This window comes from Dendrobates tinctorius, unplaced genomic scaffold (assembly GCF_039654945.1).
Source record: "Dendrobates tinctorius isolate UK_male_01 unplaced genomic scaffold, ASM3965494v1 ptg000015l, whole genome shotgun sequence".
Taxonomy (NCBI): Eukaryota; Metazoa; Chordata; class Amphibia; order Anura; family Dendrobatidae; genus Dendrobates; species Dendrobates tinctorius.
Genome location: NW_027361683.1, coordinates 45889643 through 45917563, shown reverse-complemented (window position 1 = coordinate 45917563; position 27921 = coordinate 45889643). Strand labels below are relative to the sequence as shown.

Genomic DNA, 27921 nt, shown 5'->3' with positions numbered 1-27921 from the left:
ATACACTGCATGGGTGTCCCCAATTATGCAGGTATGAACACAGTGTACATGTACAGGTACCCCAGTTTTTGCATCTGTCTTTGTCATGACTGCAGAGACCTGTGTGTCGTAAGCAGTGCCATCCCGCCTCCCACCAATCCCGTAATAACAAAACACCGACAAGCATGGATGGGTTGAACAGGTCGGTCACAGTTTATTAATAAGCAGAGTGAGGCAAGTACAATTCGCAACAGACTCACAGCTGTAGGCCCGCGACCGCTGGGCACGTCGGCTGATGAGAGGTCACGAACCTTGCCGCCCTCTACACTACCGCTGTGACATAGTAACCAGATAACATGAATAATATATGTGCACAACCAATTATGTAAAAATATATATACATTTTTTTTTTTTTTTTTTTTGTTGTTGTTGAAATTAGAGATTTTAATACAAAACCACCGAATATCTTCTAATCTATAAGGGAGGGAGGGTGGGACAAAAGCTTCTAGGTATCAGCCGGGGAGGAAAGAGAGAGACCCCCACCCAGCATCTGAATTTAACCCCTGGGGGTATGGCCGGACGCCCCTTCCATTCACTTTCCATTGGTCCGTGGGGCGTCCTAGTCACCTGGGGAGGGGGATTAGTGTGAGAGGAGGAGGCACTGCACGGAGTTTACTTATCATCAAATCCATGGGGGCTCTACAGTCAGAGGCACCATCCTTATTCAGTACAGTGCCTGCCAGACTGCAGAGACCTGTGTGTCGTAAGCAGTGCCATCCCGCCTCCCACCAATCCCGTAATAACAAAACACCGACAAGCATGGATGGGTTGAACAGGTCGGTCACAGTTTATTAATAAGCAGAGTGAGGCAAGTACAATTCGCAACAGACTCACAGCTGTAGGCCCGCGACCGCTGGGCACGTCGGCTGATGAGAGGTCACGAACCTTGCCGCCCTCTACACTACCGCCACGGAGGATCATGTGTATGACCTACACAGGACTCCGACCCCCACACAACATCATTAAGGCCTGTTCAACCCCGTCCTGCAAGTTTAATAAGAACATATTTAGCCCGATATCTGTTAGATGAACGCCGTCCGGTCTCAGGAGGGGTGAGATGTTTTCTTCCAGATTGTGGTGGTGAACCACGATGCCGAAGTTCTCTTTCACAAACTTTGCCATTTTCGAGTTTATCTTTCTCCTTGACTTGTCAATGGCTTTAGGGTCTTTAGCTCCATGCCAGACTGTTCGTGATATTATATCAGACCACACCACCACCATATCTGGTATAAGACAAACAGCCCGCTTTATGTCGGTTTTCATTGTCGTGAAGAGCTCCGCTCCTGTTGTCTTGCACAAATCATTTCCACCAGCATGTAACACCAATATCAGCGGCCCTTTAGCCGATTTAGAAATTTTAATCAACTCCGGGAAAATCTGCTCCCACTGGAGCCCTCGGATGCCTCTCCAGGTGACCTCTAGTTGTGGGAAGTAAAAATTCTTTCCACCGGGGCGTATCTCGGCTCTTTTGCATGCCCAATAAATAAAAGAATGTCCCAAAACCCAAACAGCGGGCTTATAATCTCCTGTAAGAAACAAGATGTGTTATAGCAGGTCTGGTCTTATGTATCTTGCAAAGCATGCGGATTTCCAACGACCCAATCTCTGTACTTCAGCTTCAGCTGCACCGGCCCTAGCTGCTTCAGTGGCTGCTCCGATTCTAAAAGAATGTGTTCCGTATTCTTTGGGGTCTACACCGACAGCTTGTAGACATTTTTTAAAAATTGTGTGAAATTGATATTTAGTAAGTGGGGACCCGTCGGTGTGTGAGAGGAAAAAACGACTTTCGTGTCTTATAACCGCGTAGTGTCTTACTATTTTAACAGGGCATATGGGGCCTTCTAGAGCCTTGACCAGGACCCACGACCCTCTACCGGTGGGATCGCATTTGGATTTCCGCACTCTAATGCGCAGAGCGTCGCTGCATATTACGAGATCCTCATTAATTAACCCGCCTATTAGTGCTGTTTTAGAATGCGGCACCAGTTCACTAATCCGCAGCGCCCCGAAGAATGCGATTGCAAACGCTGTAGATATTAGGGCAGATTCGTATTGAGACTTGCACACCGTTTCAGATTTTGTTATAATATCGTGCAACAGACTTAAAGAAATGGGGCGACGACATTCCTGACTGGGTTGGAGCCTTCTCCAGCCTTTAACGGCTTGCTTGATGAAAAAATATTTAGTTACGTCGGCCCATCCCATTAGCTGAAAGAAAAAGGCTATTCCCGTTAAATTACGCTGCGCTAATGTACCCGACGCACCTCTACTCTTGAGCAGATTCAGGAGTTCTACCACCACGTCGCATCTCGCCCGAACACACGTATCAACTGGCCTCCCTTTTACTAGCGAGCACCACTCTTCCCATGCCTTACCATAGACCTGCCAGGTAGCCGGTGTCACTGAGGCTCGAATCAAGGGCATCAGTGATTGGCCACTGTGTCCCAGAGGGAGGGAGGACACAGTAGGCCCGTTGGTTCTGCGCTGGGAAGGAAGACTTTGAAGGCCTGCCAATCGGAAGACAACAGAGAGTTAACCATTTTATCATCCACAGTAGGCGTCACTCTGGCTCGGCACCAGATGTTGTGTCTAAGGCATAATAGTGCAAGGCGGCGCAACAGCGCAAGAATCGGTGGTGATGAGGAAGACATACTGTTCAAGCATTTGGCGGTTCCCGGATTTTTGATTAGAAATCTGAGATTTACATTTTTTAGTTTGTCACCCCATAGTTCGACAGATGTAACTATAGTAAATATCTCCCACAAGACGGGGTTGCGGCCCCAGTTGGCAGAGGTCCATATGTCCGGCCATCTGCTTTTGCACCATTGGTTGCAGTAGATTGCAACAAAACCATTTGTGAGATCCGCACCCACCAGTAGACCTAGGGCGCTGTTTAGCCTTTCCTGAGACATGACACATGTATGGCCATTGTAGTTTTCCAAGAATGCATTCCACACGGACAAATCCGCTCTCATTGAGCGATTAATTCTGATTCTGTGGCCCGGCTGGGCGATGCCCTTTGTAGCTAATGATAACCTGCGTGAGAAAGCCCTGCCAACTGGCATAACGCGACAAGCAAAATTGAGTAAACCTAGTAAGGACTGCATCTGCTGGAGGGTGACTTTCTTTACAACGAGGAAACTTTTAACCATTTGGAGTGTTTTTTCTATTTTATCCGCTGGTAAACGAAAAATCATCTCGTTTGTGTCTATTTCAATACCTAGGAAAGGGGGAACAGTACACGGACCGAGCGTTTTCTCCGGCGATAGTGGGACACCGAAAAGCCTAGAAATAAATTTAAACTTTTGAAGCAGAAAAGAACAGAGTTTTGATTCCTTGGGACCCACAAACAAAAAATCATCGAGGTAGTGGATTGTGGAATTGCTGCCTGTTTCGTGACGTATTACCCAGTCTAAGAAGGTGCTGAAAAGTTCGAAATAGTGACAGGAAATGGAGCAGCCCATGGGCAGGCACATGTCGAAATAAAAAAGCTGGTCCACCTTACAACCCAACAAATGAAAGCATTCAGGGTGCACGGGTAATAGACGGAAAGCTGACTCTATATCGGTCTTTGCCAACAGGGCACCGGGCCCCGCTGCTCGCACAAGCTCAATTGCTCTGTCGAACGACGCGTAAGTTACCGACGAGTCTTCGGGGGGAATTGCGTCGTTGACCGAATCGCCTTTAGGGTAAGATAGATGGTGAATTAGCCGATATTTACCGGGTTCTTTTTTGGGCACAATACCTAAGGGCGAAATCCTGAAATTTTTAAATGGTAATGATTGAAATGGGCCCACCATCCTGCCGAGTTCGACCTCTTTCATGATTTTTTGTTGTAAGACCTCCGGGAACTCCCGAGCTGATTTTAGATTCTTAGCTGATGTTGGTGCTAGGTTAAATTTAAAGGGGATGAAAAAACCGGACCTAAAACCGTCAGATAATTGCTGAGCAGCTTCTTTATTGGGGTAAAGGCTTAGCCAGGGGCCCATGGCGGCTACGCTCACCGGGGTTTTGCCTCGTAGAATTTGCGTTTGCGAAGCGTGTACACCTTGATGCAGGGTGTCCGCCACCGCAGGTTGCCCAATGATGTCTATATCTGCATGCCGCCTGAAAGCGACAGTTTCCTTCATTGTATAACAAGCAGGCCCCAGGTCTCCGTACGACCACTGAGTTCTGGCCTGCGGCTGCTGACAAACTAGTGGCCGATGATGAAAAGGGGGGGGTGTTTTTGTGTAAGCATTAATCGTAGCCAGACATCTGTGGCTTTTACTCCCCATCCTAGATCTGGTTGCAGGGCCAGCCGCCTGCAGAACTCCTCATCATAGCGCCTCCAAGCAACACCGCCATGAGACTTATAGGAGTTATATATTAAATCCTGGTATATGAATAACTCAGAGCAACGTTCTGGGTGTTTTTGACCCATTATACATCCTAGGACTGCGAAGGCCTGCAGCCAATTGTTCATGGTATGCGCTATTTTACCTCTATTTCTATCGTATGACCATTCGCCAGTCCTCCTTTCCTTATCTACTGACTGCTGGTCTGCTGATAACAGAGACCATATGTCAACGTAATCATTATTCCAAATTTTTTTCTTTTGAATCTTGGTCTATGTGTGTACCTAGTGGACTAATTCCACAGAAAAAAGCATCTTTGTGTAAACTAGCTAATTGAGGTATATTCCTAGTAACGGTTTGACCTCCCGGCTGGTGTAAGTGGTCAACTAACGCCCTGATAGCAGATACCAGGCTGTTTTCCACAGCGTCATGTGTATTATTAGATGCGTTGATTATGCCAAACTCACCGCTGTTCCTCGCTGATCGAGAGTCTCCAGGAGATGGAGGTACCCCGACTCTGGTGGTGGTGATGTCCTGCCCATGACTGGTGACCTTTGATGACTCTGCGCTCCCAAGACCCGTTGAATGTTGCTGGACTTCCATCTCAGAAACGGAACCTGAAATGGGTTGAAGTGATAGCTCCTCCCGGCTTGTGGGCAATGGTGGAGCATGTGGCAGCCGATGACTGCTGTCTGCCCGTGGTGGGTATGACGGTGGAGCATGTGGCAGCCGATGACTGCTGTCTGCCCGTGGTGGATATGATGGTGGAGCATGTGGCAGCCGATGACTGCTGTCTGCCCGTGGTGGGTATGACGGTGGAGCATGTGGCAGCCGATGACTGCTGTCTGCCCGTGGTGGGTATGACGGTGGAGCATGAGGCAGCCGATGACTGCTGTCTGCCCGTGGTGGGTATGACGGTGGAGCATGTGGCAGCCGATGACTGCTGTCTGCCCGTGGTGGATATGATGTTGGAGCATGTGGCAGCTGATGACTGCTGTCTGCCCGTGGTGGATATGATGGTGGAGCATGTGGCAGCCGATGACTGCTGTCTGCCCGTGGTGGATATGATGGTGGAGCATGTGGCACCTGATGACTGCTGTCTGCCCGTGGTGGATATGCTGTCGATGATAGCTGCGCACTGGTTCCGACTACGATCTGACCGGAGGTCCCAATTGGTGTTGAGGAGGCCCTCCGTCTGGCTGACTGGGATGGAGATCTCGTACGCCGTCTTCTGGATGCCCCCGACCGCCTGCTGCGACAACTCTCGGGTGCGTCGGACTGTTCAGAAGTAGAAGGTGACCGCCACCTGGATGACCGCGATCTGTGACGGCTTCTATTGGAGCTTCGCTTTTGACTGAAACGGGAACAGCGACAGACAGAGGGACAGCGAGAATGGTGATGGGAATCCCCTGAGGAGGGGGATAAAGACCTGTGGTGTATGGAATTTCGACTACCAAGGTTAGAGCTTATATGCTGACTTGGTGTTTGCCTAAGGGTAGTTTCTGGTACCAGTTGAAGAGGAATATTCAGAGGGCTCTGGGCGATTGCTGTCTGTGTGGCGTTTAGCAGGGAGGATGGCGTAATATCCGCCAATAATGTGGGGTGTGCAGAGCGGGATTGGCTCATTGGAGGGGTCGGCGGTGTATAGTGTGTTGTGCTTGCTATACATGTTTCACCTTGTTGTTGGAGCAGAGCGCGCTGAACGGTCGGGTTGGTCCGGACAGTGCGCTCGGCCGCAGCATTGTTTCTTCTGCATCCCACGTCATCCCGCACGGGCGGCAGAGCTGCGCCCGCAGGGATGATGTTGCAGACCGGGTGTACCTGAGATGGCTGGCGGCCTCCTCTGTAGAGGCTGCTCTACAGGACTTGCCATTGCTGCAGACATAGAAGAAGTAGAGATGGGACGCTGCTTGGGTGGATCTAGGGGCCGGCTCAGATGCCTGTCCCTAAACAAAGGATTAGGGGTGGGACTGGAGATGGGCGGGCCTATGTGGTGACGCTGGGCTGAAGTGGGTGGAGCTACAGGCCGGCTATGACGCCCAGGTCCCAGCAAAAGTGAAGGGGTGGGTGTGTGAGTGGGAGGACGATTGTGGGAGGAAGTGGGCGTAACGCCGGGGGAAGAAGTGGGCGGAGCCACCATCCGACTCACACCACTAGAAGAACACAGTAATGGCGTCCGGTTCTGCGGCCTACATGCGACGCCCCGGGCTGATACAAGTGGGGAAGAATCCTGTATCTGAGCAGCAGCCCGGGCGCGACGCCGAACAGCAGAAATCTCGCCCACATGCAGACGCCCAGGCTGGCGCTTAGTTCTGAATGAGCGTCTGCTGGAGCGCGGCCTCTGAGAGGAGGTGGTGGGAGCAGCGTGTGCCTGGCTAACTGGAGATGGCAGGGGAGAGGACAGTATAAGAACTGGGCGGCAGGTGGACGGGCCAGGGGAGGACGGGACATGCAAGGATAGAGGGGAAGCATTCGGAGGCAGAGCAGGCGTGGTGGGTAACTCAGGGGCGGCTTGTACAAAGGGCAGCGCCGGGGCCGACAAAGGAGCTGGAGGGGATGCAGTGGACGGGCCAGCAGAGGACGGCGCATGTGAGACTACAAGGGAGGCATGCAGAGGCAGGGCAGAAGGAGTGGGAGACACAGGGGCTGCGTGTGCTGCAGGCATCACCGGAGCGGGGGGAGACAAAGGACCCTGTGGCCTTGGAGTGGATTGAGCCTCGGGGGATAAAGGAGAGGCCAGCGGCGACAGGGGATTAAGAGAGGGCACAGGTGGGTGATAATCTAATTCAGATAAAAAGGCTAAAATACATGGATCACCCACCTGTGCTGCTCTCTGCCGCAGGGCCGCAATCACTGCCTCAGACATGGCTCCAGGGGTCCTCAGGAAAACAAAAGCTTCTAGGTATCAGCCGGGGAGGAAAGAGAGAGACCCCCACCCAGCATCTGAATTTAACCCCTGGGGGTATGGCCGGACGCCCCTTCCATTCACTTTCCATTGGTCCGTGGGGCGTCCTAGTCACCTGGGGAGGCGGATTAGTGTGAGAGGAGGAGGCACTGCACGGAGTTTACTTATCATCAAATCCATGGGGGCTCTACAGTCAGAGGCACCATCCTTATTCAGTACAGTGCCTGCCAGTCTCTCTGGTTTTATATAGTGATTTACACTATGTAGTAACTCAAGTTTCACCCAGCCCTTCAAGTGGCCAGCTTTCAAGGTCGGAGGAAACTGAGATATCATGGAGTTTTCAGACAAGAGGCCATAAACCCTTAGAATATAAAAGCCACAAGGCTTAATATAAAACCACCAAAGACAGAGGTTAAGAAAACTGCAAAGTTTTACAATAACAAACCACTAACATATGGAAACTTAGAACTGTTTGTGAAGTCAGTTCTCCAGATTGTGGCAGGATGAGCATTTTCTTTCACATCTGTACATTTTTAACCAGAAATGCAGCTATGTAATTGTCTGAATGCATTCTGTATATTTCCATAACCCTATGCACTTTAATTATTATCTTTTTTTCACTTTATTGTAAATAGCCAATTGACATGTGCATTCTGATGGTGCTAACCATTGCTTGTAAGGTTATATAGCTGCCCGCCTGTTCTTGAGTACGTTTTATATTTTAATATTGTCGATTGCTATTGGTATTTATGTAATTTTCAATTAAGACATTGATTCTTTTACTTATATCTGTTCAAGCACCAGCCTGTCATGGTATCCTTCGGATCGAGTATCCCAAAGTTCGGGATGTTGCTCCACCAAACTTATTAGGTATTCTGGGTCCACATGGGGTGCCATAATATTGTCCAAATTTACCAGGGTTGAAATATTCCAGAACTCTGATAACTTGTCAACTTCACCTCAGAGCCTAAAATGCTGTCTAGACTTGTGCCAAAGTTTGGGCCATAAAATGTCTAGACACCTGTCTCGTATTGATACAATTCAATTGAATGCACACGGATCGCAGACGAATCGCATCCATTGACTTGTATGGGTCCGTGTGATCCGTGCGCTCCCACGAAAACTGACATGTCTCCGTGTTTTGCACACTGACACACGGTCCGTGAAAACACGATGACATGTGCAGAGACACATTCTTTTTAATGTGTCTACGTGTGTCAGTGTCTCCAGTATGTGAGGAAACTGTCACTACACGTACCAAAGCCACTGACATGTGAAACCGGCCTAATAGAAAAATCATGTTCTGTTTTAAGATGAACTAATTACGCCAAGAATAAATGATCAATTTATAGCTACACTAATAGATCACCCTCATATATCCATAGAGCAATCACCAGTACCAAAACGATGTATGATACAATAATTATGCTCAATCTTATGATAAACCAATTGCACCGAGAGTGATTGATCAAATTGCAGCTGCACTATAATGTCAATTAGCAAATGACTGACAGAATAGTAATACATATAAATAATACCAACAGAAAAAATACATGGAAAAACGGAATGCCTCACTGTGTCAATGTGCCTGGTAGCCTTGAATTTTCCAGCAGCGATCCAAAAAATTCCGTCTGATCGCCGGATCACAATGAGAGGAAGAAGTTGTTGGATCACACAGCTGAATTATCTTTATTATTTTTCTTTTATTGCAGCTCATTTTTTCTCCTATTAGTGTGCATCCATCCGTATCCATATACGGTGGTTGCAAACACTCTAGGAGTACACAGAGTAGCCTTTCTGCAGCCTGTCAGTGCTAGTGCCCACTTAGCTGCACTGTTCACGGCTGTGTGAGAGGTCTCTGACTGTGTATGAGTGCAGCTCACGCTGAGCAGTGTGTCCTGCAGCTACGTCTGGTTGTAGGCTGCTCAGCGTGCGTCACTGCCTAACACATATATTTCTTTAATTGCAGCTCATTTTTTCTTCTCCTATTAGTGTGCATCCATCCCTATCCATCTACATTGGTTGGTTACAAACACTATACAGGAGTAGATAGAGGAGCCTTTTTTCTGGCTTGTGCCCTTCAGCTGCAGCCAGATTAGTAATACCCAATTTCTATTACCCAATTTCTATCTTTTGCATTGTAGGTTACCTGCCTGCATTGTAATAGCTCCAGAAAGTTGGTGATACCCTGACTTGCAAATCTTTGGTCACATCCTTTTAGTTTTTTTTCCCCCCTAAAAAAACAACAAAGTTCACCAAACACTACATTTGAAAGTTGTGTAGGCCAAATTATCTCCTATTAAAGTGTAGTCGACACACACTTCATAAAATTAGTGTTTCTTATACCTGTAACCAGCTGTTCAGGAATAAGCACACTAAGGCCCCCCTTTGTACTTTTCTGCCTATCTTTCTCAGTCTAGCAAGATGAAGAAGGCAGGGAGTAAGGCACGTGGCCGTGGGTGTTTAGTTTCAGCAGGGAGCGGACGTGGGGATTCTGCAGGGAGAGGACGTGGGGATTCTGTGCCTGCTGTTGGCACCAGTGAGTCAGCATCCCCCAGTTTTAGCAGGCAACAGTCCTTTAGGCGCAGCTTTGTAGGACCTCACCGTACCCCACTGCTGCGGGAGGAACAAATTGAAGCCGTTGTCGGATGGATGGCAGCTAACGCATCGACTTCAATTACTTCCACATCCTCTCAGGGCCAGAGCACCGAAGAGTAACCATCTGTCTCTTCACCACCTGCCAAAGTGCCCAGGCAGTCAGAGACCCCTGGACAGGAGCCATCACAGTCTCTACTTCTGTTCTCGGAATCTGTTGGTTTGGAAAGAGGGGGCCAGCCAAGCAGCATTCCAGAAGGTGAAGAAGAGTGAGTATGCAGTGATGCGCAACTTCTTTGTCCCTCTGAATCTGAAGAGGCGGGTGGGCCAGTGCCTATGGTCAGCACACCTCAGTACGCATCAGATGATGACGAGACTCAGTTACCACTTTCTGGTGCGTACGGTGCTGGCGAGACAACCCAGGAGAAGCAGGTGTTTGAAGAGGGGAGTGTAGATGATGAGGTCCTTGACCCATCATGGCGTGAGGAACAGGAAGGTGGTGGGAGCAGCTCTGAGGAAGAGATTCCCCGAACGGCCAAAACCGGAGGCAGAGGGAGGGGCAGACTTGGTTGCCTGTAGCCTCCACTTCGGCACCCGTTAGGAGCATTCCACTTTCAAAAGGCAAAAAGGGCGCTCCCAAGACTTGCAGTGCGTGGTCCTTTTTTGACACAGTTGCAGATGACATTTGCTTTGTCAAATGCAAGCTGTGTCATCAGAGAGTCAAAAGAGGGAAAAATGTCAGCAACCTCAATGCCACTAATATGTGGAAACATGTGCGGACCAAGCACGAGCTGGAGTTACACAGACACACTGAAGACGTAGGCCAACGTACAGCACCACCTACCACCTCTTCAGCTCGTGTTGGGGCCTCTATCTCCAGCTCACACACAGCTGGTTCGGCTTCCTCACAGGATCGCCAAGGAAGAACCTCTGGCACTGTTGTCCAGAGACCCTTTGACACTCCACCCACAGCACCACGTTCCAAGTCATCCTCACACTCTCAGGCCACTCGGCAGCCATCGGTAGCACAGGCATGGGAGAAAAGGTGGCCATACTCGGCAAACCATCCCCGAGCACAGGCTCTGAATGCTGGCATTGCCAAACTACTGGCCCTTGAAATGCTGTCATTCAGGCTGGTGGAGACTGACACCTTCCGGGACTTCATGGCATTGGCAGTCCCACAATACACTATGCCTAGCCGCTTTTATTTCAGCAGGCGAGCCGTCCCTGCCCTGCAGAAACATGTGGAGGCAAACATAAAACATGCGCTACTAAACGCCGTCAGTAGCAAGGTCCACCTGACCACCGATGCGTGGACCAGTAACCATGGACAGGGACGATACCTTTCCCTCACTGCCCATTGGGTCAATATTGTGGAGCCGGGTACTGATCTGGAGAGTGGCGCTCTACGTGTTCTGCCAACTCCACGGATTGCAGGAATCCAGTCGGTACACATTGTCTCCTCCTCCTACTCCAGTTCCTCTGAAACAGCGCAGCAGGAGCCTGTTACGACCGATATGAGCACAGCCGTGGCCAAACGTCAACAGGCCGTACTGAAATTAATTTCATTGGGGAATCGAAGCCACACAGCGCAGGAGCTCTGGAATGCCATCAAGCAGGAGAGCGATGTGTGGTTTCTGACAGCGAATCTCCAGCCGGGCTTGGTAGTGTGTGACAATGGCCGAAATCTGGTGGCAGCTCTTGGCCTTGGCAACCTCACTCACATCCCATGTCTGGCACATGTGCTCAACTTGGTCGTACAGAGCTTTCTGAGGGACTATCTGGATCTTGATGCACTGCTGCACAAGGTCCGCATAGAGTGCGCTCACTTGCGGCGTTCCAGCACGGCAAGATCGTGCCTTGCTGCTCTGCAGCGCCGATTACGCCTTCCGGAACATCGCATCATATGTGACCTACCCACCAGGTGGAATTCAATGTTACATATGTTGGAGCGGTTGCGTGAGCAGCAGGCAGCAGTCATGGAGTACCAGCTGCATCAGGCGAAAACAAGTCGCAATGTGCGCCGGTCACACTTCAGCACCACTGAGTGGGCCTCTATGAAGGACATCTGCTTCGTTTTGCGTGCCTTCGATGATTCCACGCGGATGGCAAGTGCAGATGATGCACTAGTCAGCATGACTGTCCCCCTTATCTGCATGCTTCAAAAAACACTGCAAGCACTAAGGGATGAGGTTTTGGAAGAGGTGGAGGATGAAGAGTCCCAAATGCCATCTGCTTCTGGACAGTCTGCGCTACGTGCTTCCTCACAAAGGCCTAGGCAGGGGACACTATGTGAGGAGGATGAGGAGGAGTCGATGGAGGAGGAAGACATCTCACCACAGGAGGGAGGTACACAAAGCTCTAGTCAGTATGTACAGCGAGGGTGGGGTGATGCAAAGCAGGCAGAGATCATGCCTCAAGCAGGGGACAGCGGTTCTTTGGCAGTTGCGAGTCTGCAGCACATGGTTGACTTCATGCTGCAGTGCCTGAGAAAAGACCGCCGCATCGCCCACATTCTCTACACGGCTGATTATTGGGTGTACACCCTCCTAGATCCTCGCTACCAGGACAACTTGCAAACCCTCATATCAACGTTGAACCGGGAGCGTAAACTGCGGGAGTACCAAGACACACTGGTGCAGGCCATCATGTTTTCCATTCCACCCGACAGCAGTGGTGCTAGTGCTTTACAAAGCACCTCTGTGCGTCGACCCAGTTGAGGAAACTCGGCACAAAGAGGGAGCAGAGGCAGCGCCTCAGCACAAGGCAAGACCACTATGGCCCAAATGGGGCAAAGTTTTGTGTGTCCGCCACAATTGTCTACACCATCACTGACGGCTCCAGTCAGCAGGAGGCAACGTTTCCGTCAGATGGTGACAGACTACTTGTCTTGCCCTGTGAGTGTACTCCCAGATGGCTCTTCCCCCTTCAAGTTTTGGGTCTCTAAGCTGGATACATGGCCAGAGCTTAGCCAGTATGCATTGGAGGTGCTGGCTTGCCCTGCTGCCAGTGTATTATCAGAACGCGTCTTTAGTGCAGGTGGTGTACTAACAGACCGTCGCACGCGACTATCTTCCGATAACGTCGACCGGCTTACTTTTCTGAAAATGAACAAGGCCTGGATCTCCCCAGAATTTGCCAGTCCTCTTCCCGACTAAATAATTGGTTGGCAACTGTATCCGGGTCTCCTGTTGTGTTCATGTTTCTACCACCTGAACTATAATCCCTGTGCTTCAACACAGCCAGTTGTTGCTCAGATGTGTCGTCTGCACAGAGAAAAACACTAGCTCCTGTGTTAGTGGGGTTCAGTAACGCCAGCTGCTCCCCTGCTGTGTGGATGGCAAAGTCTCCTGCTCCATCCACATTCAAACTACTACTGATTTTTAACCCTGCTCCACTTAGGCCTCTGGCTCCACTGTCTCTAGTATTTCCCCTGGCCTCCAACCCCGCCAGTGACAGCTCTTAAGTGGCGTCAGCACAATCCACACTTGTTCCTGTGTTACTTGGCCTCAGTCACGTCAGTTGATCCCCTGATGTGTGTCCGTAAAGGTCTCCTGCTTTGTCCACATTCACATTACTAGTAGTGTGAATGAGGACAGAGCAGGAGACCTTGCCGGACACACATCGGGGGATCAACTGACGGGACTGAGGCCAAGTAACACAGGAACAAGTGTGGATTGTGCTGACGCCACTTCAGAGCTGTCACTGGCGGGGTTGGAGGCCAGGGGAAATACTAGAGACAGTAGAGCCGGAGGCTATAGTGGAGCACGGTTACAATCAGTTGTAGTCTACTACCTCTATAAAACGTGCTGCAAGTTGGCCTCAGCCAGCTCCATGCCTCATCCTGGGCTCCAACAACGTCAGTTGGTGTTCAGAAGTGCCGTCTTAACAGAGAAACACACACTAGCTCCTGTGTTAGTGGGGTTCAGTAATGCCAGCTGTTCCCCTGCTGTGTGGATGGCAAAGTCTCCTGCTGCCTCAAACATCACACTACATGTTTTTTTCCACTTGCTCCAAGTAGGCCTCAGCCTGCTTGGAGCATTGATCCTGGGCTTCAACACAGCCAGTTGTAGCTTGGAAGTGCCGTCCGCACAGATAGAAACACTCGCTCCTGTGTCTGTGGGGTTCAGTAACGCCAGCTGTTCCCCTGCTGTGCGGGTGGCAAAGTCTCCTGCTGCCTCTAACATCAAACTACATGTTATTTTCCACTTGCTCCAAGTAGGCCTCAGTCTGCTCGGAGCATTGATCCTGGGCTTCAACACAGCCAGTTGTAGCTTGGAAGTGCCGTCCACACAGATAGAAACACTCGCTCCTGTGTCTGTGGGGTTCAGTACCGCTAACTGGTCCACGGTTGTGCCATTGGCTCTTATTCCTTTTGCTCCCCCTCCGGGTTCCAGCACCGTCAGCTGGTTCTCGGCAGTGTCTTTGGCACGGGTACTCCCTCCTGCCCAGCCGGGTACCAGCAACGTCAGCTGTTTCTCAGCAGAGCCTTTGGCCTAGGTGCCTCCTTCATGGTATCCGAGTTCCAGCAACGTCTGCTCGTCCTTGGTAATGCTTTGTAGCACAGGTACCTCCTGCTTAGTAACCGTGTTCCAGCAACGTCAGCGGGTCCACGGTTGTGCCATTGGCTCTTGTTCATTCTGCTGCCACTCAGGGTTCCAGTACCGTCAGCTGGTTCTCGGCAGTTCCTCAGCTTTCTTTTACCTTCTGCTACTTTTCCAAGTTCAAGCTTGTGGAAATGGTTTGATTCTCACTCTGGATCTCCCTGACAATGACCCTGAAGACGATGACCCTGAAGACCACACAGAAGAATACCTACAAGATGACCCTGAAGAAGATGACCAAGAGGAAAAAGAACAGGAAGACAACCACCAAGATGCAGAACAACAAGAGACAGAAGACCAAGAAGCATAAAAACCAAAAGCAGAAGAACATGAAGCATAAGACTAACAATCAGAGCAAATGATATTATCTAATTTATAAGGAGAAGAAGACTAAGCAGTGTATGGGGGTGAGTCCGTTCCTCCTCGTGGTGCCCCTGGAAAAGGCCTGCTGCTGCAGGCCAAACTGAACGTGGACAAATCCTGTTGTAAATCTTTTGTGACAGGCTGAACGGAAGGTGTAATCTTCAAACTTTTATAGATAACAACTACAGGAATGCCTGACACAAATAAGAATATGATGAAGAAGAATAGGAAGAAGATGAAGAAGTAGAATATGAAGAAGAATAAAAGGAGAAGAATAAAAGAAGAATAAAAGAAGAAGAATAACAGAAGAATAAAAGAAGAAGAAGAAGACGAAGAAGAGGAAGAAGAAGATACTGCTGCTGCTGAAGATGATGAAGGAGAAAGTGTGGGAGAAGTAAAAAAGGTGAAGAGCATGGAAGTAGTGAAACATACATATCTGACAAAAAATTAAAGACTTTAACATAGTCAATATCTTTGTAACTACGAACGTCTTAAAAAAAAAAAAAAAAAATACTGCGATTCCATTTGATTGGGCTAAAGCTCTATGGCTTTAATGTCTCCTACACCTCCCACAATACATTCTACATTATTATTAGTTGTTTTTCTCCATGTGGAATTAACCAACAGGGAAAGAAAGGGTTTTTTTTAATTCCAATATTTCTGTTCCATTGACTTGAATGGGACTTCCGGGATCGGAATCGGCGATACCCGATACTTTTTTTTAGATCGGCCGATCCATTCCAATACGATATTTTTCAGTATCGGGTGGTATCGCTCAACACTACTCCTACGTGATAAACAGACTTACAAGAAAGACTTGGCTTACAAGTGGAAACATTCAGGGAATAGGAGAGGTATTTTTCCGAGGGCCCAGAATTTTTTTTTTCTTTTGGACTTTTTGGATGTCCCATTGCACGTTTTTTTTGCATTGATTTATTGTAGTGTTGTGGTTATTGGATTTGTATTATTTATATGTATTACTATTTTGTCAGTCATTTGCTAATTGACATTATAGTGCAGCTGCAATTTGATCATTCATTCTCGGCGCAATTGGTTTATCATAAGATTGAGCATAATTATTGTATTATACATCATTTTGGTACTGGTGATTGCTCTATGGCTATATGAGGGTGATCTATTAGTGTAGCTATAAATTGATCATTTACTTCTGACACAATTAGTTCATCATAAAACGGAACATGATTTTTCTATTATACGTTATTTTGGTATTGGTGATTGCTCTTTGGATTTATGGTGGCGATTTACTAGTGTAAAATGTGACATTCGCTTTCGGCGCAATTGGTTTATTATAAAATGGAGTATGATCACTGTACTATATATTGCCTGGATATTGCGATTGCTCTGTGGGCATATGACGGTGATTTATTAATTATTTCACATTCCCGGCATTTGGTATTTGGTTTTGTCATCTTTAGAGTCCAGGAATGCAGGACTTCTGGTGTTTGGAGCGCAGATGTGTCATTTCCTGCCACCTGGAACACAGGACTTCCGGTGCTTGGACCGCAGAAGTGTCATTTCCTGCCGCCTGGAATGCACAGTGTTCATTTGCGCATGTGCATTGATTCATTTAGACTTCATACTATTCACAACATTCGGCAGACGCCGCACACAGGCGCTAAGTGATTGCAAATGCACTGTAAATAGGGTCTTGTTCCATACCTGGCTACTTCCCTTGATGAAGCTGCAGTGGGCAGCGACACGCGTTGGGCACTGTGGGCAAAGTGAACTTCCCTTGGGTAATTATAATGCAATTTATTTATCAACTAGCTGAAGAGCCCGGCACTGCCCAGGCATAGTAACTAACTGTGGATAGTTATAACAAATTATAATTATCCTCCATCCCATAGTCCCATGCCCATATACCCAACATACCTATCCTTCATCCCATAGTCGAGTGCCCGTATACCCATCACATATCCTCCATCCCATAGTCCCATGCCCATATACCTATCATACATATCCACCATCCCATAGTCCCATGCCCATATACCCGTCATACATATCCTCCATCCCATAGTCCAGTGCCCATATACCCATCACACATCCTCCATCCCATAGTCCCGTGCCCATATACGATCTTTTGTATTTTTGTAAACACTACCGATTTTTTCTGGAGTAAACTTATAAATTTGCTAGCTTCATTCTTTTTGCTCTGTGATCGAACCGATGCGTACTCCGTGCAAATTTATGCTACCTGGGGTTGGTTTCTGACCCAATATAGGCTTGGTAATGGACCGGGCTTATTTCTCATTGCAGAGTGCCCTGAATACCAGTACAGTAACAGGGCAGCCTCTTCAGTGACTACTTATCCTAGGTGCTGTCCCCTGACTGACCTTAAGGTAATGGGGGCACCAGTGAGCTGTGACTGCCATCACAGATTGGTGACGGTGGGGTGATATCCATATCCCACGGCTCTCTCGCGTCGAGAGAGAGGTTTTCATAAAAAATTGGTGGCAGAGCAGTGGGATCGTAGAGCATTAGTGATCTGGTTTGAGAAATCATTCCTCTCACTAAAAACTTGTACAGTTTTTGAGAGGACCCTGCGCAAAAAGCTTTGCAGATCAAACTCAGTGTTTATTAGATATGAGGCAATACTGTATGTGTAGCAGTTATACCGTACCCCTCTTCGTTTTTCTGTCCTATCTTTTATTTGGCAATCATGGCTGCAGTTGGTGAGTCCTGGTATTACCAGCAGACCAAGGATGTGCCCACTGTATGCTGAGGCAGATTGACTCCACAGGCAAAACCAGGCACCAAATGTGTAATGACACCTAAGCTTTCACTGGCGCTGCCTATGAGGGCGCTATCAGGGGGTGTGTGAATGAGTGCAGGGAGTGCAGGCAGAAGACATGTAGTCCACAAGGACCTCAGACAAGTGTAGTGAGCACAGGACCTGACATTAAGTGATCACGTGACCAGGGGGGCTGACCCACCGCATGTGAGTGCAGGGAAGGACATTGAGCAGGGCAAAGGCAGTAAAGGTGGTCAAGGAGAGCCGAGAGTCAGAAGTCAGACGAACCCGCAGTACCTAGGGACAAGACAAAGAGTAAACGGGGACAGGCTAAGGGTTCAGATAACCAGAAGATACAGAGCAGTACAAAAGCAGGATACAGACGCAGAAGTAAGGGCACAAACCGTATCATACACAGCAAGGCACACAAGCACAGAGACACAACGTTTGAGGATGAGTCACCTGGGTCAGCAACCACTAACCGAGTATATGGAAGTATCACCGACACTAAATGCAGGCACTGCCAACATTAAATAGCCACCCCAAAACCAAACAGAGGTGGACTGAATGAACCCTGACTTGGCCAGGATGGAGGCGAAACCATCCTGTCCTGAGTCATGACAAAATGATTGCGGAACTGATGCAAGATGCCGCAGATCCTGTCCGTCACCAGGGACTTGGTGATGCAGAAGCCAGCCCAAGCGCAGGTGGTGCTGCCGCGGAGGTCCAACCTGTGCATGCCAGCCCTACTCGTAACCAGAGTATTGTGGACCCCCTCCTGCTGATGGCCTTGGAGAAACTCTACACAGACAATCATGAGGGACATCTGAAGCTAATTCAGCAGCATCAAGAACGGGAAGTTGCCGAGTGACTAGCAGAGGCCCAATCTCGGAGAAACCATGAGCTGCACCATCTAACCCACGGAACTGTGAGTCCAATAATAACACAACCTTTAAACCCTAGCCAAAGCACTTTCCAGTGATGGAAAAGGACGGGGACTTGGACATATTTCTGCGGGGTTTTGAAAAAGCCTGCAGATAGTATTAGCTGCCTGAGGACCAATAGGTCCGATATTTAACTCCAGGGCTCAGAGGAAAAGCTCTGGAGGTGTTTGTGTCTCTCCCTTCAGACCAAGATGGAGACTATGAGGCCATCAAGCAGGCCCTGATAAAAAAAAGTACCAGCTGACTCCTGAGGTATACCATAAAATGTTCCGGAACCTCCAATGTGGACCACATGACAGCTACAGTGATGTGGTGCATGGGTTCAGAACCCTCTTTGAGCAGTAGGTCTAAGGACTGTCAGTGACCACCTTTGCACAGCTAAAGGACCTGATGGTGAAAGACCAGTTTCTACATCTTTGTCCTGCTGAGGTCCGACAATTCGTGATGAACCAGGAGCCAAAAGAGGCGGATATCGCAGCGCAGATTGCCGACACCTACGAGGACAATCGTAAACCAGAATTGTGGAAGCCGGTCACCGCCAGCTGGAAAGGGGGTAAGCCATCAACCACCATCCCTGCCCCAGCCAGCTGACCCTCAGGAGGCCTTGTCCCCTTTGCCAACGCAAGGACTACATCTGATCCACGGCAAAGGAGGTGCTGTCTCTTAAAAGGGCAGCATGTCTCTGCTGTCCATAGCAATGTCAGCCCCTTACATGCCCCCCTACTTAAAGATGGTCGTTCTCGACCATCACAGCATCAAGGTTGCAGTGAAATGAAGAAACTTGCGAAGCGGGAACAGCACCTATAGAGGAAGCAACAAAATCGGTAAAACAGACAGCGAACACTGTTCTACGTATCAGACTGGTGGAAGCGCTGCAGTAGACCTCTGGGATCTCCGGAGCTCTAGACTATCTTCCAGAGGAACACTTGCTGCAGGAGTTGTAGTAGGTTCTTTTCGGGATTCATTGTCATATGGCGGTAGTGGTACATCCAGAAGATTACCTTCTCTGTGCGCCTGAGGCCCCCCCACGGTGTCAGGGCCGGTCCACCATTCATCATTGATTTCATTAGAGTGCAAGACAGGTTCAGGAAGTGGGGCAGTGCCTTCAGGCGGCAATGGTACAGAACGGGCCTCAGACCGGCATGGCCACAGCATATTTCTGTGGAGCACTCTAGGGGCGGACACCCCATTCTCAACCTGCACCTTGTAGACCGGACCGTCAGCATGCACTCGCTCGATGACTTTGTAAGGCTGTACTTACCATCTCTCACTTAGTGTACCCTTGGAGCATTTCTCCCTGACTAATACTCAGTCCCCGATATCTCTTGAATCGGTTTATGGCCCGTATGTTCTATGTCCTGTAGCTGCTGACTCACCAACAGCCGAATTGTTTGCAGTCGTTTCCGATATTCTTTCACCCATGAAGTGACGCTTCGGTCCATCAGCTCCTCTGGCTGTTCCAACTTCAATTCAATGATCTCTCGTCCAGCTCTTCAAAACAGCAGAAGATAGGGGGTGTAACCCGTGGTGGAAAGGACCCGATTGTTGTAGGTCCAGACCAACTTTGGCAGGAAATCTGGCCAGCATGCCTTCTTGTCCTCTTCCAAAGTCCTCAGCATTTGAAGTAAGGTTCGGTTGAAGCGTTCACATGCTCTGTTGCCTTGAGGATGGTAAGGGGTGGTCCGGAACCGCTCAATGCCGTACAAATGATATAGTTCTTCCATCACCTTGCCTTGGAAACATGCACCTTGGTCAGAGTGGATGCGCTTTGGGCACCCATACACTCTGATGAAGTCTTGACAGATGGCCCATGCCGCTGACTTGGCAGTCTGATCTCTAGTTGGGGTGACTACCGCGAACTTGGAGAAATGGTCGGTCATCACCAAACAGTACTGTGAACCCTGGGCTGAGTGTCCCACGAGGATATAGTTGATCATCAAGACTTCTATTGGTTCCTTAGTATGTATGGTCTGTATTGGTGCCCTTTGTTCAGTACTCTTAATGAGGTCGCATACCCGACATTGCCGGCAATCCTCTTCTACCACGGACTCCAACCGGGGGCAGTACACATGCCACTGTAACCACTGGTAGGTCTTTGTGGACCCGAAGTGGGCTCCTAATTCGTGGGCATCTTTAGCCACTTCTTGGGCCATTCCTCCTGGGATGACCACCTGCCACCTTACTTCAGTATCTTTCGGCTGTTGCCTCTTGCGATATAGCACCGATTCTCACACCTCCAGCCTATCCCACTGGTGTAAGACACTCTTCATCTCAGCGTCCAGACTATCTCTCTCTTGTTTGCCTGGCTTCTGCTTCTGCGCTACCCAGAATTTCATCTGTCTCAGCCCTTCGTCTTCATCTTGAACATTTCCCCACTCTTCATTGGTTCTCCCTAGAGATCGGGGTAGTGCGCAGGCCTCCCTACTTGACTGGACCGCAACCACTGGGGTCTTGAACTTACAGAAGTCTGGGGTTTCATCCTCTTCAAGTTGTTCATCGAGATCCCCCACTGGAGTTTCCACCGTCACTCGTGACAGGCCATCGGCATTTGCATTGTCAGTAGCAGAGCGATAACAGATGGTAAAGTTAAACTTGGCCAGGCGAGCTACCCACCGTTGTTCTAAGGCTCAAAATTTAGCATTATAAAGGTGGGCCAGGGGATTATTGTCTGTTTGAACTTGAATCTTGGTCCCTGCCAGGAAGCCCGCAAACTTCTCTGTCATGGCCCACCAGAGGGCCAGGAGCTCTAACCGGAAAGAGCTGTAATTATGGGGGTTTCTTTCACTGTCTCGCAGGGACCTACTGGCATACCCGATATCTCTCTCATGTCCACCCTGTATTTGGGAAAGTACTGCACCGAGTCCATGAAGGCTACCGTCTGTGTACAATAGGAACGGTTGATCAAAATCTGCGTAGGCATTCTTTATAGCCTGGAAGGCCTCTCGCCTCTGGTCCCAGGGGATGTACTGGGTCTTCGGCACTCCGGCGGTCCCCCTCAGCAGTTCATTCAGAGGACCCGTCACCTTTGCGAAATCTTTGACAAACCGTCAGTAGTACCCAGCGAGTCCAAGGAAGGCCTGGAGTTCACGCACGGTTCAAAGAACTGGCCACTTCTGGATAGCAGCCACTTTTTCTGGTGAAGGCAGTACTCCTTGTGACACTGTGGCCCAGGTACTCGATCCCTCTCTTGAAGAGGTGGCACTTCTTTGGCTTCACCTTCAGGTTATGAGCCTGCAGTCTTCTGAGTACCTGTCGAAGCCGGGCAAGATGGTCTTCGAACGAGGCAGAGAACACATTGATGTCATCCAGGCAGATCAGGGTAGCCTTAAAGTTTAAGTCTCCCAAACACTTTTCCATCAGCCATTGAAACGTGCCAGGAGCATTGGAGAGCCTGAACAATCCCTTAGGGAGGATGAAGGCACTTTTTTCCTTGTCTTTCTCGTCCATAGCCACTTGCCAGTATCCACTTGCTAGATACAAGGTGGAGAAGTACTTGGCTTTCCCCAACGCTGTCAAGGATTCCTCAATGTGGGGTAACAGATATGAGTCTCGCACAGTGCAGGCATTGAGTTTCCTGTAATCTACACAGAACCGAATGGTCCCATCCTTCTTCTTGACGAGCACCACCGGTGCCGCCCAAGGGCTCTGTCTAGAGTTGAGCGAAAGAGGTCAAAAAAATTCAAAAGTCGCCGACTTTCGCCAAAGTCGGGTTTCATGAAACGAAACCCGACCTCAGCATGAGGTCGGCCACAAGGTCGGCGACTTTAGTGCCAAAGTCGCGTTTCAAAACATGCTTCAGCATCCTTTTTCAGCCAATGAGGAAGAACGGACACTGTGGGCAACGTGATGACATAGGCAGCGGTCCCAACCATCTTTGAGAAGGGCATGCAAGTAATTGGCTTGCATTGGGGGGCGTCACAGGGGGTATAAAAGGGCGTGCACGCCGACCGCCATCTTACTTCTGCTGATCTCAGTATAGGGAGAGATGCTGCTGCTGCTGCAGATTCTGTAGGGAGAGTGTTAGGCAGGGAAGAAGAAAAAAAATCAGCTGCTGCTGCTAGCGATTTTGCCTGTACAACACACCAGTCACTGTGCAGTGCAAGGGGAGGCTATATTTTGGTGGATCAGCTCTGTTGGTTGTTAGGCTGCCTTATAAGGCTACCTGATAGCTGCATTGCTGGTTTCACACTGCTTTGCAAACTGCTTTTTTAAAAGCAATCCTTTTTTTTGTCCTGGTGAGATACTGAGTGTGCATTTTTTCACACCGTACAGCGGAGTACGCTGCTCTCTCAGTACCGTGTAACGGCTGTTATCACAGTCACAGTGAAGCTAAGGGTGTGACTCTGTAAGGATAAGTCGAGGAGTTGTTCTGTTCTTACAGACCTCCACCTTATAGTTTTGTCTGTTTTTCAAACAGTCTAGTCTATTTGCTGTTTGATTACATTCAAAACTATAGAGAGACAGCGTGTGTCAGTCCGTATACTAAAAAAACGGAGCTTGACAATTAAGATACACCGGACAGCGGTGTACGTGCACGCTGCTCTCTCAGTACCGTGTAACGGCTGTTATCACGGCCACAGTGAAGCTAAGGGTGTGACTCTGTAAGGATAAGTCGAGGAGTTGTTCCGTTCTTACAGACCTACACTCTAGGGAGATTCCAATCCTGCCCTGTCCTATATAACATTTTTCACACCTGCCAAATTCATCCTGTCAAACAGCGGTGTGATATACACTGGGCCTGACACAATACATCAGTGTCCAGAAGTGTGTAAGGACAATCCATTTCTGCCGTCCTATGTCACATTTTTCACACCAGCCAAATTCAGCCTGTCATACAGCAGTGTGATATACACTGGCCTGACACAATACATCAGTGTCCAGAAGTGTGTAAGGACAATCCATTTCTGCCGTCCTATGTCACGTTTTTCACACCAGCCAAATTCAGCCTGTCATACAGCGGTGTGATATACACTGGCCTGACACAATACATCAGTGTCCAGAAGTGTGTAAGGACAATCCATTTCTGCCGTCCTATGTCACATTTTTCACACCAGCCTAATTCAGTCTGTCATAGAGCGGTGTGATATACATTGGGCCTCACACAATACATCAGTGTCCAGAAGTGTGTAAGGACATTCCATTTCTCCCGTCATATATCACATTTTACACACCAGCCAAATTCAGCCTGTCATACAGCGGTGTGATATACACTGGCCTGACACAATACATCAGTGTCCAGAAGTGTGTAAGGAAATTCCATTTCTCCCGTCATATATCACATTTTACACACCAGCCAAATTCAGCCTGTCATACAGCGGTGTGATATACACTGGCTTGACACAATACATCAGTGTCCAGAAGTGGTAGGAGAATTAAATTCTCCCCTGTCCTATATACACCTTGTACCTTGCTTTACAGTTCCATATCGTTGGTGGAATTGTGGGTATATTTTTCAAAAAAATGAGGAAGTGTGGTGTAAGAGGCCGTGTTAGTGGGCGGGGGTTGCCAGCTGTTAATGATTGTGTTGGTGTTGGATCTGCTGGTAGTGGCAAAAGCAAAATAACACCTAATGCAGGAGGTGTTAAACCTGCGTCATCGTCTGGCTCCACAAGGCCTCGAAGGCTCCCTTTTCTGGGAGTAGGTAAACCGCTTTTAAAGCCGGAGCTTCAGGAACAAGTTTTGGCCTACATTGCTGACTCGGCCTCCAGCTCTATCGCCTCCTCTTCTGAACTTGTAAAAAATAAAAGCACTGAGTCGTCTTTGGAGGCTCATGGTCATGAACCACACCTTTATTTGTGTCCTTCACCCCAACCAAAATTGAAGGATGCAGCAGGCCACACAACAGATTACTCCATGGAGCTGTTTTCACATACCATACCTGGGTTATTAAGTGAAATGGTGAATTACCCAGGCCAAGATGAATCTGACATGGAGTGCACTGATGCACAGCCACTGATAGATGATTCTGCAGGTACATTCACTCAGAGCACGACATTGTCCTCACAGTGTACTGAGCCAGATTCTGACCCTGATGAAACTCAGGTGCCCCTTCCTGCATACTATACCACCGTACACGTTGACACAGAGGAAGGTGCACATGACATTGAAGAGGAGGTGATGGATGACCCAGTTCTTGACCCAGATTGGCATCCATTGGGGGAAGAGGGTGCCGCTGCCAATAGCTCCGAAGAGGAGGAGGAGCATCCGCAGCAAGCATCGACATCACAACAGCTGTTATCTGGCAGGCACGGAGCCATCCAACAACGGGTTACAAAAAGCCAAAAAGTTGCTGGACTGCTTGGCCAGACGGTCAAAATAGCACAGCGTGCAAGGACGCAAAATGTCTTCTGTAGTAGGAAGAGTGCAGTGTGGCACTTTTTTTAACAAAATCCTAATGATCAGGCCAAGGTTATCTGTAAGAAGTGCGCAAAGACCTTCAGCCGAGGGAAAAATCTGAAAAATTTGAATACCAGTTGCATGCTTAGACATTTAACCACCATGCACTTGAAAGCGTGGACGGAACACCAAACCTCAAGTACCACATGTGCAAATGCTCACAAAGAAGGTAGTCAGCAACGCTACATTGTTTCCACCACTGTAAGCCCACTGGTTAGCACAGCAGCAAATGTTGAGGTGTCGTTGCAAGGCCAAAGCTGTCAGGGAATCACAATGTTATATCAACGAAAGACTGAATCTAGGCCATCAGAAAGAACACCAACTCCATCACCATCATCAACCCTCAATCAGTCCGCCCTGTCCACCGCTAGTTCCACCATAGGCATCTCTCAAGTCCAGCTCACCCTGCAAGAGACTATCAGTAGGACAAGAAAGTACTCATCCTCTCATCCGCGTACACTGGGTTTGAACGCCCACATTGCCAAACTAATCTCGTTAGAGATGATGCCCTATCGGTTGGTGGAAAGCGCAGCTTTCCTCGAACTCATGGCCTACGCAGTACCACGCTATGAACTACCCAGTCGCCACTTCTTTTCTCGCAAAGCCATCCCAGCCCTCCACCTTCATGTGAAGGACCGCATTGTCCATGCACTCAAGCAATCAGTGAGTGGAAAGGTGCACCTCACAACTGATGCATGGTCCAGTAGGCATGGCCAGGGCCGTTACGTGTCCATCACTGCGCACTGGGTTAATGTGGTGGATGCAGGGTCCACAGGGGACAGCGGTGGTGGGACTGTGCTACCTAGCCCACGGTATAGGAAACAGTTGGCTGTAGGTGTTCGACCCTCCTCCTCCTACTCCTCTAGAAGCGAAAGCTCGTCCCCAGAGCGCAGTCGCAGCAGCACTCCATCCGCAGCTGCCAGTATTGCACACGAGGTGTCCCCCTATCGATCAGCTAGTGGAAAGCGTCAGCAGGCTGTGTTGAAGATGATGTGTTTGGGCGACAGACACACCGCGGAGGTACTGGCCGACTACTTTCAGCAACAAACGGAGTCATGGCTGGGCAGTCTACATCTTGAGGCAGGCAAGGTAGTCAGCGATAACGGCCGTAATTTTGTGGCTGCCATAGCCCTTTCAAAACTCAGACACATACCTTGCTTGGCTCACACCTTGAACCTGGTGGTGCAGTGCTTCCTCAATAATTATCCAGAGTTAACAGGCCTGTTCCAGAAGGTTCGAAAACTGTGCTCGCACATCCGCCGGTCGCCCGTACCCTCCAGTCGTATGCAGAAGCTGCAGCGATTGCTACACCTTCCCAAGCACCGGCTAATTATCAACGTTGCAACAAGGTGGAACTCCACCCTGCACATGGTTGAGTGGCTGTGCGAACAGAGGCAGGCCGTAATGCATTTGTGGGAGGATACCCGGACAGGCACTTTGAGGGCAGACATGGAGTTGACAGGTGTGCAGTGGTCAAAGCTGAAAGACCTCTGTAAAGTCCTTCAGTGTTTTGAGGAATGCACACGGCTGGTAAGCGCAGACGACGCCATCATAAGCATGAGCATCCCACTTATGCGTCTGCTCATGCAATCTTTGACGCACATTAAGGAGCAGGCATCTGCAGCCGAGGTTGACGAAGAGGAAGAGGAGGAGGAAATCCTTGATGACAGTCAGCCATTGTCTGCTCCGGGACCTCTCCTGGACGAGGTGGAGGAAGAAGAGGAAGAGGAGGAGGAGGGTGATGATGGGGATGATTATTTATGGCAGGAGGATGCTTCTCGTGTGTCCAGAGAAAATGTTGGCGTGGCAAGGTCTGGTACAGGGTTTGTGCATGACTGGAGGGATGTGGATTTGCCAGAAAGTGCTCCTCCACCTAGCAGTCGCACTGCATCATTGACACCGGGAACATTGGCCCACATGTCAGATTATGCCTTGCAGATCCTAAAAAGGGACCCCCGCATTGCCAAAATGATGAACGATGACGACTACTGGTTGGCCAGCATCCTGGATCCATGCTATAAAGGCAAATTCCAAAATATCATGCCACAGGAGAACCTTGACCTAATATTAGCTAACAAACAAGCTACTCTGGTAAACCAGTTGGTTGAGGCATTCCCAGCACACAGCAGCGGTGATGGTTCTCACACGAGCCGTAGGGGCCAGGGGCAGCTTGGAAGAGGTGTTCGTGGTGCACACATCAGAAGTGGCGTTGGAGACAGGGGTTTCATGACCATGTTGTGGACTGATTGTTCAAGTCCCGCTCATACAACTGGTAATACTGCATCGATGGAAAGTGACAGGAGACAGGACTTGTCAACTATGGTTACAAACTACTTTTCCTCCCATGTCGATGTTCTCCCTCACAAGTCATTCCCCTTTGACTATTGGGCCGCTAAACTGGACACCTGGCCTGAATTGGCACAATATGGACTACAGGAGCTTGCTTGCCCAGCTGCAAGTGTGCTATCGGAAAGAGTCTTCAGTGCTGCTGGATCAATCCTGACAGAAAAAAGGACCCGTCTGATGACCCAAAATGTGGATGATCTATCCTTCATTAAAATGAACCATGCATGGGTTTCCAAGGATTTTGTCCCACCTTCCCCTGATGACACATATGTTGATAGAAAAATGGCTTGCTTTGGTCCTCCTCTTCCTGGGACTTGAACAATTTCGCCTTTTGCATCAGCTGAATGTCCAACATCAACATATGCCACTTTCTAAAACTCCCTAACTGTGCTGCCTCCCCCCCATGGCCGGGGTCACCACCTAGCGCACGAAACCATGCGAGTGCCGTTGCCCTGGACAGGTGGGTAGGCCGACTCTTGGGCGCGGGCACTGGCACAGGGTCCCTCATAGTGCAATCAAGTGTCTCTGATGGTGGTGGTGCACACCCGCCGTCAGACACACCGCGGTACTATGAGGGGCCCAGTGCCAGTACCGACGCCCATGAGTGGGCCCCCCTTGCTTGGGCAGGGCCCCAGCATTT

At 49.2% G+C, this 27921-nt stretch overlaps 1 protein-coding gene across 2 annotated transcripts; it reads right to left on the bottom strand.

Annotated features, from left to right (window-relative positions):
- Nucleotides 1-934: 934 nt before the first annotated feature.
- On the bottom strand, nt 935-5219 carry LOC141076949 (uncharacterized). 2 transcript variants are annotated; one of them, XM_073564147.1, is made up of 3 exons: nt 4844-5219; nt 2415-2546; nt 935-1565 (listed from the first exon to the last, which is right to left on the bottom strand). In XM_073564147.1, exons 1-3 carry the CDS (start codon nt 4977-4979, stop codon nt 970-972), a joined length of 864 nt encoding a protein of 287 aa, XP_073420248.1. In that variant the 5' UTR covers nt 4980-5219; the 3' UTR covers nt 935-969. The 2 variants fall into 2 exon arrangements, with proteins under 2 accessions (XP_073420248.1, XP_073420247.1); XM_073564146.1 differs by lacking the exon at nt 935-1565 and having other exon boundaries at nt 1572-2546; nt 4844-5173.
- Nucleotides 5220-27921: the final 22702 nt, after the last annotated feature.